This window comes from Hypomesus transpacificus, unplaced genomic scaffold (assembly GCF_021917145.1).
Source record: "Hypomesus transpacificus isolate Combined female unplaced genomic scaffold, fHypTra1 scaffold_214, whole genome shotgun sequence".
Classification (NCBI taxonomy): domain Eukaryota; kingdom Metazoa; phylum Chordata; class Actinopteri; order Osmeriformes; family Osmeridae; genus Hypomesus; species Hypomesus transpacificus.
The window spans coordinates 21649-34117 of NW_025813753.1; the positions used below are offsets into that span (position 1 = coordinate 21649).

Here is a 12469-nt window from a genome sequence, read left to right on the forward strand (position 1 = left end):
GAGGCAGAACCAGAGGAATAGAGATGGGGGAGGCAAACAGGGGGAGGCAGAACCAGAGAAATAGAGGGGGAGGCAGGGGAGACCAGAATCTGTACATAGAATGGATTCCTTCTCTCCTGACCTTACATTATTACAACAAGAGATACACCATAGAGAGGGAGGGAGGAAAGACAGAGGGGGGAGGCAGGGGGGGAGAAAGAGACAGGGGGAGGCAGAGGGGTGGGGGAGAGAAAGAGACAGGGGGGAGGCAGAGGGAGGGGGGGAGCCAAAGGGGGGGGGGGGAGAAAGAGACAGGGGGGAGGCAGAGGGTGGGGAGAAAGAGGGGGCGGGGAGGCAGAGGGGGGGGGGGGAGAGAAAGAGACAGGGGGGAGGCAGAGGGGGGGGGAAAAAGAGACAGGGGGGAGGCAGAGGGGGGGGGGGGGGAGAGAAAGAGACAGGGGGAGGCAGAGGGGGAGAGGGTGGCATACTTTTTTTCAAAACCTAATTTTCTAAAATATTTTTTCAACTTCTGGAAACTTTGTTTTCGAAAGGCAGTCTCTGTTGTCTTTCCAGTATTTGTACTTCATTACTTCCTTTAACTAACATATATGTTGCCAAAACAAACATCCAAAACATGGTTTAAAAAATAATTTTTATTTGTATTAGTATTATTGAAAAAAAGGTTTTGAAAAAAAGTTACCAAAGGCTGAAAAAAAGTTTCCACAAAAAGTAAACAAATAAATAAACTTTTCCAAAGGTTGGAAACAAATGTTTATATAACATATAGGCTACCAAACAAACATCAAAAACGAGCGTTGGAAACCTTTCTTTTTTAAATTTTTTTGCAAGTACATTTTTCAACCTTTGGATAAGATGGGGTTTGGGTCAGAGACCCTTGCGAGAAAAGTCAACCAAAGGATGAAGAGACAACAGAGACTCTGTTGAGCAGGAGGAGAGAGAGACAACAGAGACTGTGTTGAGCAGGAGGAGAGAGAGACAACAGAGACTGTGTTGAGCAGGAGGAGAGAGAGACAACAGAGACTGTGTTGAGCAGGAGGAGAGAGAGACAACAGAGACTGTGTTGAGCAGGAGGAGAGAGAGACAACAGAGACTGTGTTGAGCAGGAGGAGAGAGAGACAACAGAGACTGTGTTGAGCAGGAGGAGAGAGAGACAACAGAGACTGTGTTGAGCAGGAGGAGAGAGAGACAACAGAGACTGTGTTGAGCAGGAGGAGAGAGAGACAACAGAGACTGTGTTGAGCAGGAGGAGAGAGAGACAACAGGGTGTGATGACGTCACACCAGTTCAGTCCAGAGCTGCTTGTCAGACATGTTTGTCTAACAGGAAATAACTGCTTTGTATTTATTTGAACAAGATAGGCTTCAACCAGTATGATAGCTGTTTATGCTACATTAGTGAGAAACACTCAGATAACAATTAAATACTTTTCTGAGTGTGATGTCTCTGGTGTTTATTGATCTTTGCTGGGGTTTTAGACTCTTGTGTCGTTCAGGGCATGTAATAAGACAGAAAGAGACTCAACCTCTGTCCTGCATGAACACTAATCTCTCCCTCTCTCTCTTTGTCTCTCCACCCTCCACCTTTCTCTCTCCCTCTCTTTCTCTCTACCCCCCATTTGTCTCTCTCTCTCTCTCTTGTATGAACCATGCCCGTCATCCACATGTATGACTCCCCTGTCTCTCCACTGTTAACCATACACCCCAGTCATGGGAAACAGCTGGGGGCAGGATAGGGGGTGTGGGCATCTCCAGGGCACCGTGGAGAAGTGAGGCCTACATACACCTAGAGGCCCAAAAGCCCTGTCCTCCCCACCCGTCCTGCTTCTGAGCACAGGAAGGAACCCTGGGACCTGGAGGTGAACAGTATCACCCCAGAGCACATTGGCAGCCCAGACATTCTCTCTCCTTCTCTCTCGTGGAGGTGTAGGTGGGTGTCTTCCAACGCCCTACAGACCAGTGCTGAGTTGTGACCTGACTGTGTTTAGCTGTCTGTCTGCTCACACACACACACACACACACACTACCGTACACACTCTGCCAGCGAGTCACAGAGCCCTGGGGAGCAGGCTGGTGTGCTCCCCGGATACTCAGACTGGAAGAAAATAGGTCACACACACACCTACAGACTAACACACTTCCAACACTAACATACTAACACACACACTCACACTAATATGTAACACACACTTACATGTAGCGCACACACACACCATACATAGGCACTGTTGACCAATGCTGCACCTAAACTCAACATAAATATACAATAACTTTGTATTCATGACTCCAGGGCTGAGCACAATACTGTAGTGAATGTATATAATTAATATAGAATGCATTTAGTGAATGTATATCATTATTATAGAATGTATTTAGTGAATATATAAAATGAATGTAGAATGTTTTTAGTGAATGTGTAGAATTAATATAGATTACATTTAGTGAATGTATATAACTAATATGGAATGTATTTAGTGAATATATAAAAAGGATGTAGAATGTAATTAGTGAAGGTATAAAATGTATGTAGAATTTTTTGGTGAAGGTATAAAATATGTGCATGTAATGAATTCTGTGTTGTGTGTGTGATGTTTTAAAAATGAGATGCCAAAGAAAAAGGTTCCAGGATGGAAGTTGTATTCTGTTCTATTGTCTGTAGTCGTCACACAGACCTGGCAGTCATGACTAGAAAGCAACTGTGTGTGCTTCCATGTGTAGTCATGCGCTGCTCCAGTTCACCCTGGTGAGGGTTAGGGTGAAGAGACAGCCTCTGGAGGTAATCTCTCTCCTCTCTCTGTCAAGGCAGGACAATCACACTATAATTGATATGAGATTTAGGGGGTACATCTTAATGTAATTAGAATCTCGGGTAATTGGGCTAATTAGATCTAATTGTTATGTGAGAGTGAGTTTGATTAAAACAGGTTTCCCCAAAACGAGAGCAGAAACATTTCTGTGTTAGGTTGGATGATACGGGTGTGATTGACATGAATGCTGTGAAAACTTCCAAAAGATTTGAACTTTTAGTTAAAGAAGTAACTGAGTCCTGAGACGTGACTAACAGGGAACCTACACAACTAGTCCTATAACTAAGAGATAATGACTACCTAACCTTTTATTCATTTAGCAGATACTTTCATCCAAACTATCGTACGAATGGTGCATGTAGGAAGTGCTGCAGAAGATCAAGGACCAGCAGTACAGAGTGCTGACAGTGTTTCAGTAGTCAGAGTCAAGGACCAGCAGTACAGAGTGCTGACAGTGTTTCAGTAGTCAGAGTCAAGGACCAGCAGTACAGAGTGCTGACAGTGTTTCAGTAGTCAGAGTCAAGGACCAGCAGTACAGAGTGCTGACAGTGTTTCAGAGTCAAGGACCAGCAGTACAGAGTGCTGACAGTGTTTCAGTAGTCAGAGTCAAGGACCAGCAGTACAGAGTGCTGACAGTGTTTCAGTAGTCAGAGTCAAGGACCAGCAGTACAGAGTGCTGACAGTGTTTCAGAGTCAAGGACCAGCAGTACAGAGTGCTGACAGTGTTTCAGAGTCAAGGACCAGCAGTACAGAGTGCTGACAGTGTTTCAGTAGTCAGAGTCAAGGACCAGCAGTACAGAGTGCTGACAGTGTTTCAGTAGTCAGAGTCAAGGACCAGCAGTACAGAGTGCTGACAGTGTTTCAGTAGTCAGAGTCAAGGACCAGCAGTACAGAGTGCTGACAGTGTTTCAGTAGTCAGATCAAGGACCAGCAGTACAGAGTGCTGACAGTGTTTCAGTAGTCAGAGTCAAGGAACTTAATTACTTTAGAAATGTCAAATGATCACAAACTGCCCAGATGTTGGAATGTTTAGATAGTACAGGTTGTTTTTTATGTGGTTGCCGAGTGATGCATTTTTTCTTTGTTTAACGACAGTGAGAGCTGTTGCCGTGGTATCCAGCAGCAGATTGGTCCTATTGAATTACAACGCCACGTTCAACCCTGCTCTTTGATATCTGTGCTTATGTTTTCTTTGAGAGAAAACTGGTTGGAACTCCACTTTCACACATCAAATAAGGAGGAAGGTTGGAAGACGCTTTCATGTCTCTTCAGACAGACACACCAGGCAGGAGCGCCTCATGAAGATGTTACTGCTCGATTTTCATTTGCCCAGAATTGACTGTACTATTGTCAATACTTGCACTAAGTATTGCATTGTGTGTTGTCTTTGAAATTGTAATTTATGGTTTACAGTCTTTACGATTCAATGTATGTTTTGGGGGGATGAAGGTGGGGGGTGGAGGTGGGGGGGTGCTCCAGAGGCCATGCCTCAGTTTTGTATATGCAAATCAGAGAGGATGAACTGAGAAAAAATAATCAAACTGCGAAGAAGGAGAGCAGTGATCCAGATCTGGCCCATCGAGCAGAAACTTCAAATATTAAAACATTATTTATGTAGGACCTCTTGTATTATGAACACTGCAGAATATCCAAAGTATTTTAAGAGCTGCCAGAAGGTTGAAGTCGTGTTATGAATACTGCAGCCACTCACATTCTGTGTCTTCTGTGATTCATCCTGAATCTGATGTAGTTCTTGTCTCATGTAATGTGCCATATCTTTCATCGAGGATGAATTCCACTTGTCACTGATAGATTCAGATATTTATTTTTCATCCTTAAATCAATAAATGTTTTAGCGGTATGTGGACTGACACGTTAGGAGGTGACAGTTGGGGCTGTAGTGTGATAGCTGGGCTGTGTGTGTGTGATTGTGGTGGTATGTACAGCCTCCCTCGGTAAGATGTGGGGGGGCTGAGAACAGTCAGAAGCACCTCAGAGGGTGGATGAGCTCAGCGCTGTTCTCTAGGTGGCAGTAATATCCCTCCTAACCCTCCATCATCACAGAAGAAACATAAACAGAAGCAGAGCTGCTGATGAACTTTCTGAGGAGTGACACACTGGATACACAGAGCAATCAATCCCAAAGCCTCACCCTATCCCCAGGAGAGGTAGAGGAGCCCAGAGCTAGTCCAACTGCACAACAGGGCTGGTAGAGGGGATGGTAACAGGGGATTTCTTAACTAAGCGTTTACAGACACCGTGAGTCGCTCTACCACTACGCTGATGCTCCAACTAACAATGAGATCAGTCAACACGACAGACTCAAGGTACTGGATAAGTGTTTCATTTCCACATGACATCAGGAGGGTTTGTGAGGGGCAGCAGGGAGGTGGGGTTCTGAACCTGCTGCTATAAACCCTCAGAGACCAGCAACCTTCAGTAACGAGCTCTAAGACTGTTAAAATAGAACCACAAATGATCCTTAAATCACAGAAATATTTAATTGCGTTCTATTTATCTAGTTTCCTCTCTTTCCAGGCTGTCGTTCTGAGTTCTGGCTTGTTTCTGTAGTGATCACGGTAGTTCTCTCACTACACTGGTGCTGCCAGGCTCTCATCTAGTTTACGAGATCAGGAGCTCTAATCTGGCCTCTCCCAGCCAGGAGGAACATGGCCGTCACCAGAGTCTCTGTCTCTCTGGAGCAGAGCGTGTGGTTTTCACTTCTAGCTAAATCAAATGAAAAACAAACACCTGCATCTCTTTTGGTTTCCCGAACAGGAAAATACCACTTTGACATCATTTTCCTGTGTTGTAGGACACAGGGGGCATGTTTTAACTCCACGCTGTGTTCACCGTTTCATACGTCCCTGTTTATGTATTAAACTCAAATGCTGTGTGAGACAGGAAAACAACTATTTGGGTCCAAAAATGTTTTACAAGTGTGTAAAATGGGCAAACCTCTCCCTTCAGGTTACATTTACCTTTTGAATGTTTAAACGGAGAAGTTTTAATTGAAAAGTTATGGGGGTGTTGGAGGAACTTGTTTGTTTCCTGTCAGTTTGGTCTGACAGGATCCCAGACCCTCACGTCATACCCTCCAGCAGCCTCTGTCCCGGCCTCAGACAGCCTCTGTCCCGGCCTCAGACAGCCTCTGTCCCGGCCTCAGACAGCCTCTGTCCCGGCCTCAGACAGCCTCTGTCCCGGCCTCAGACAGCCTCTGTCCCGGCCTCAGACAGCCTCTGTCCCGGCCTCAGACAGCCTCTGTCCCGGCCTCAGACAGCCTCTGTCCCGGACTCAGACAGCCTCTGTCCCGGCCTCAGACAGCGTCTGTCCCGGCCTCAGACAGCCTCTGTCCCGGCCTCAGACAGCCTCTGTCCCGGCCTCAGACAGCCTGTGTCCCGGCCTCAGACAGCCTCTGTCCCGGCCTCAGACAGCCTCCGTCCCGGCCTCAGACAGCAGGTGATACACAACTTATCAAGCTCAACATCGGTGATAAGAAACAAAAAGCTCCCCTTCCCTAGCGGCTGTGTTTCCAGTACGTGAGACAAACTCTAGCGTGATTCCAGAAACGTCTCTCTCTCTGACTGACATCTGGCCGTCACAGTGAGCAGAGAGCCACCATTTGCCTCGCTGTGCCCTGTGTGTGGGGGGAAGTGTGTGTGTGTGGAGGTCTTACTGCAGAGAGAAGGTGTACAGCTCCATATCTTCTTTGGAGAGGTTACACAGTGTCTCCTGTTTGTCGGCATGGCGGAGGTGAGGTGCCATGGGGTTCTTCATCCTGATTGGCTCCCTCTGCTGGGAGACAGAAGGGGGAAACAGGAGGGGGTGTTGTCATCAAAGCAGGAACTATACTAGCTAACCCTAACCCCAACTATACTAGCTAACCCTAACCATACTAGCTAACCCTAACCCTCATGTGTCTAGGAGAGAAGAGGGAACCAAGACATCAGTCACACGCTGCCTAACACACCTCCATCAGGAAGTGACACGCTGCCTAACACACCTCCATCAGGAAGTGACACGCTGCCTAACACATCTCCATCAGGAAGTGACACGCTGCCTAACACACTTCCATCAGGAAGTGACACGCTGCCTAACACACCTCCATCAGGAAGGTAAACCACAGAGAGATGAATGTGTCAGGTTAAATATGTGATGTTCATCGGAAGGTTGGAACTGCCAGGGCGGTTATTCAGCGGGGTCGTTTTCCTGACGTAAACACTGTGCAAGGCTGTTAGGAAGTGGGGTTTAAATATTTCACCGAGGTGCAGCAGAGCTGATATTATTTGTTAAGCCGCCAACAAGTAAACGCCTGGCTCTCTCAGGTCCTGTCAGCTGTGCCCCTGGGTGGGCTTACTGAGCTGCTACTAGTGAAATACTGATGTATGGAAATGAGATCTGCAGTTTGACTAAGAGCCCCCTCTCTCTCTCCCCTTCTCTCTCCTTCCTTCAGAAAACACCCCCCCCCCCCCTCTCTCTCTTTCTTCTTTCTGACACCCCCTCCCCCCTTCTCTCTCCCTCTAGCAGGGGGTACCTGGGACAGTCTTAGCAGGGTAACTGGGACAGTCTGAACAGAGTAAAGGCACCATAGCGCTCACACAGAAACCCACACAGCAGCGATGGTCACAATGAACAGGTTGAGAGGGAGAGAGGGAGGTAGAGGCAGATACAGAAAAAATAGCACAAATATAAGAACGGCAATGTTCTCCTGTGCCTTTCCACAATACATTTAACACAATATCTACAGTGAGTCCAACCAGGATACCAGCCCTCCGAGCAAAATGGCCGCCTGGAAAAACTTCATTTTAATTAGCCCTGTGGAGGAGGAAGGAGGAAGCACTACCCTGCTGCTCCAGGTCCAGGCAGGCTGTAGATCACTCCACTTAATCATTAGACAACTGCCTCTCTACTCAGTGACATTTCACAATGTTAGCAGTCTCTGAGAGAGAGAGGGAGAGGATGGGAGAGAGAAACAGGGGGAGAAAGAGAGAGGAGGGAGAGAATGAGAGAAATAGATAGAGGGGGGACAAGAGGAAAGAGCACCGTGGCTGTGAAGAACTGAAACCTGGTATCAACAAACTCATTCATTAAAAAGGTCAGTGTTGATTAGCGTGTGTTTTCCAGGCACATGGGCCCAGCGTGAGAGAGAGATACTTCCCCGTCGTAAAGGTGCTCAGAGGAGGGAGACGTGAGCGGGGCTACCACAACAATAACATCTCAACAACAAAGGACTGCAGACAAGACACAATGGCAGGCCGGAATGGGAGTCGGCAATGCCAGATCAGCATTGAAAGTAATTCTTCAATTACCACTTCAAAGTGTGGCAGGTAACATCAGGCTTTGATTCATTTAGCTTAAGTCCTCTGAGCCAGAAAGAGGCGTGTTGGAAGCCAGGAGAAGAACGCCTCACTGGCATCGCTGATTTCACAGAATTTGAGCTGCTTTGGCATGTCAAGCACATCAAACTGGCTTTGAAGACTGAAAAATACCTGTTAGTGTGAAATGTATTTTGACAAATCTCAGATAATAAGGCAGGGCCTTGGAGGGGGGGGAGGGGGGGGGGGGGGGGGGAGGGGTTGGGAGGAACACTTCCCCTAAATTGTGCCGTTACCTTGTGCTGCATTCCAGCTTCTCCTTTCACAGGATCAGCCCCCCCTCCTCCCCGCTCTTGCACCGCCACGGAATGCTTACCTGAAAAAGAAAAAAAAACACAAGCATTTTTTTTACAAGCATTTACCACACCTGGCACTGAGAGTGAAATAGTAAAAAAAAATTGAATGGGTGAGAAAATAGTATCATTATTCTCATCCAAAATGGCCATCATGTGAATATGGAGACAAGTTACTAAGATGAGTTGTACATTTAAAACAAATAAATACAAGTTTCATTGCACTCTGTGGAAAAAACATGATACTCCGTATATATATATATATATATATATACATATAAAAAATATATATGATTTAACAGTCAAAATCAATTGTTAATTTGTTAAATACACAATACACAAAATACATTTTATTTAGAGATTGATACAGAATGGATTGCAATAATGTTAAATTTATCGATAGATTATAATTTTTTGTTTGTTTGTTTTACAAATCTATTTATTTTAGACATATGCTGGTAGATAAAATAAATCTTGACGCTGTGTAGATGTGTGCAATGCATCAAACACTGTTGTTTAACTTCCTGTCCTGAGCATCCTGTTAGGGAACAAGCGTTCAGGTAGCAAACTAGTTTAGCTGCAACGCAGGCACACTTCACTATCTTTCCAGGAACTTATGAAACTCCTCTCAGATCTCACACAATCTGAGACTCAAACATTCAGTCTGAACGCTCTAATGCACGCAATTACACACAAGGAAAAATCGAAAAAGAAATTAAATTTGGTTGTAATACATTTCTCCATTCTTCTCTCCTTTGGTAAATTACTTTTGAAGTGTTTTTTCCTTCCTTCTTGTCTTCACTCCTCTCGCCCTCCTCTCCTCTTGCTGCTGTAATTTAAATGGTAAGCCGCCAGATGTGTGTCGCATGCTTGAAGAGCCAAGCCTCTGCATTATTTAGCATATTAACATTCACAGAATTTAAAAAAGGGTTTCTGCATTGCCTGGAGGTTGTAATTAAGTAAACCTTAGCTTGATACATGTAAAACTCTCTATGTGAAACTGGAGCCAGTCACATCTATATAATAAATATGGAAACCTCCAAGATGATATCATTTTTTATCTTGCTGCAGGATTAAATACTTCGGTAATAATAACTTTTCTATATGGGAGACAGATCTGCAATCCTCCTGACAGCTAAAACGTTCCTAATGACGAGAACATTCAGCCCGTCTCAGAGCAGACAGCAGGCTCAACCCTAACACAGATGTAGATTTTAATTACCAGGTTTCTGGTAAACATTTGGTGTGTGCCTACAGTTACAAGGTAATAAGGTTTTATTTGGGAGTTTCTGTAGCAGGATATGTAGTCTTGTTTGTAGTTCCTAGCTCTCCGTGGGATTGCATAATAACGAGAGGGCTGTAAGGTTGGTTTTGCCTTCCTCATTTAGAATATAAAGAGTTCTGTATCTGTAATGAATATAAATAGTTTTGTATCTGTAATGAATATAAAGAGTTCTGTATCTGTAATGAATATACAGGATGCTCCTGATTGGGAGACGACTGCAGAGACGCAGAAACAGACTGAAGACAGGAAGAGAAAGCAGCACAGTAGGTTCAAAAACACAAATATTCCAAGAAAACTGGGCACAGATTTGCGATTTGAAAATCCATCAGGTATAACATTCACTAAGAAAACTCGAAACATATACTATTTAGTTTGACTTCAAGACGAGAAAAATTAAAATACAGAAAAAATCCAATAAATTGCTGAGAGGGGTTCCCAGCTCTGTGTTGGATGGACACAGCTCTGTCAAGACTTGTCCAGTGAGATGACGACACAAGCTGAGCGGACCAGGAGGAAGTCTCCCTGGTGAGGTGAGCGGGGGCTGGGGTGGAGGCAGGCCAGGGTCCACACACTGTAAACCCTGTCAGGGACTGGGCTGGTGACTCCTTGGCCAGCGAGGGTTTTAATGGGAAAGAGGGCAGCACAAGGCCGCCTGGCCTCTCTAATCACGCTCTCTCCTGGCCCTGCTGCTGCGGCCGTGCTGAGCCAGGATGGCGGCAGTGTCGACAGCTACAGGCTATGTCCCTGACCTGGGAGCAGGCCTGCCTCAACCCTGCTTCTCCAGGGCAGCAAGCGCACCTTGTTATCCAGAACTCCAAGCTGAGGGAACCCTGGGAGGGGGGCGGGTGGGCCTGGGGGGCTCTGGAGAGAAGCAGACCCACGTAACGAGAGCAGAGAGGAGGTGACCACCAGGACCAACCACCACCTCGCCTTGTGCCTAGCTGCTGATCTCCCTTCTCATGGTGGGATCCAAACACAACGCTGATGCTAGAAAGTTACGCTGTCACTCTCAATCTGGTTGAGAGTCTACATGCATGTAGGAAGTGTTGTGCTGTAAACTGACAGCCTGGTGAATCCCAGAGGGGCCGTAGTGGAGCTCATGTTTTTGGTTTGTGTTCATAGGTCCACATGGAGGATGGATGGTGTTGTCTCAGGGTAAGGGTTTGTTGTCTGGAAGATTCCAGCTGGCTGTCTCGTCCTACCTCAGTTCCTCAGCGAGGTGACGCTCATAACTGCACACACGCATTACACACACTCAGTCACTCAACCCCACAAAGGAGGGTTGAGTGACTGAGGGGGGTGAGACAGGCTGGTTGTGAGGGACTGAGGGGGGTGAGACAGGCTGGTTGTGGGGGACTGAGGGGGGTGAGACAGGCTGGTTGCGAAGGACTGGGGGGGGTGAGACAGGCTGGTTGTGAGTGACTGAGGGGGGTGAGACAGGCTGGTTGTGAGTGACTGAGGGGGTGAGACAGGCTGGTTGTGAATGACTGAGGGGGTGCGACAGGCTGGTTGTGAGGGACTGGGGGGGTGAGGAAGGGCTGGTTTTGAGGGACTGAGGGGGGTGAGACAGGCTGGTTTTGAGGGACTGAGGGGGGTGAGACAGGCTGGTTGTGAGTGACTGAGGGGGTGAGACAGGCTGGTTGTGAATGACTGAGGGGGTGAGACAGGCTGGTTGTGAGTGACTGAGGGGGGTGAGACAGGCTGGTTGTGAGTGACTGAGGAGGTGAGACAGGCTGGTTGTGAGGGACTGGGGGGGTGAGGAAGGGCTGGTTTTGAGGGACTGAGGGGGTGAGACAGGCTGGTTGTGAGGGACTGAGGGGGCCGAGACAGGCTGGTTGTGAGGGACTGGGGGGGTGAGACAGGCTGGTTGTGAGGGACTGAGGGGGCCGAGACAGGCTGGTTGTGAGGGACTGGGGGGGTGAGACAGGTTGGTTGTGAGGGACTGAGGGGGGTGAGACAGGCTGGTTGTGAGGGGCTGAGGGGGGTGAGACAGGCTGGTTGTGAGGGGCTGCGGGGGTGAGACAGGCTGGTTGTGAGGGGCTGCGGGGGTGAGACAGGCTGGTTGTGAGGGGCTGAGGGGGGTGAGACAGGCTGGTTGTGAGGGGCTGCGGGGGTGAGACAGGCTGGTTGTGAGGGGCTGCGGGGGTGAGACAGGCTGGTTGTGAGGGGCTGCGGGGGTGAGACAGGCTGGTTGTGAGGGGCTGCGGGGGTGAGACAGGCTGGTTGTGAGGGGCTGCGGGGGTGAGACAGGCTGGTTGTGAGGGGCTGCGGGGGTGAGACAGGCTGGTTGTGAGGGGCTGCGGGGGTGAGACAGGCCCAGGCTCTCCTCCAGGAGCAACATCTCCAAACACATCCGATGAAAAACCCTGGAAACCGTCACGGTGCTCAAGGCCGTGTTTATTATGATGCATTTTCTGAAACAGGGAAAATGAAGAGAGAGCTGGAATATGTCTCTGCTCCTCTGTGTGGTTACTGATCCACTGATGGCAATCACAGAACACAACGCTAATCTAATGAGTCGTTTGAATTCAAACAAACCCAAAGAAACCGGATCGTTCTGTTAATGTGAAAGGTCATCTCACCCAGACAGCCTCCAGCTAGTTTCTGTGTTCAAAAGGAAAACATCCTCCACTCTGCTCTGATGGGTCATGGGAAGGAAGACAGGAGAGGAAAGACTCTCTGACACAGCAAACTCATCGGTGTAGGGTTAGTG

The 12469-nt window shown here is 47.5% G+C and overlaps 1 protein-coding gene across 10 annotated transcripts in view; it reads right to left on the reverse strand.

Annotated features, from left to right (window-relative positions):
* LOC124462461 overlaps nt 1-12469 on the reverse strand; it is a 61340-nt gene that overhangs the window by 18322 nt on the left and 30549 nt on the right. For all 10 annotated transcript variants that reach the window (XR_006955432.1, XM_047014029.1, XM_047014028.1 and 7 more), the window contains 2 exons: nt 8415-8494; nt 6480-6598 (listed from right to left, as the gene is read on the reverse strand). Coding sequence is in view for 9 of the 10 variants with exons in the window: in XM_047014029.1 (XP_046869985.1) it covers nt 6480-6598; nt 8415-8494 (199 nt within the window). In the remaining variant the exon portion in view is untranslated. The remainder of the gene's footprint in view (nt 1-6479; nt 6599-8414; nt 8495-12469) is intronic.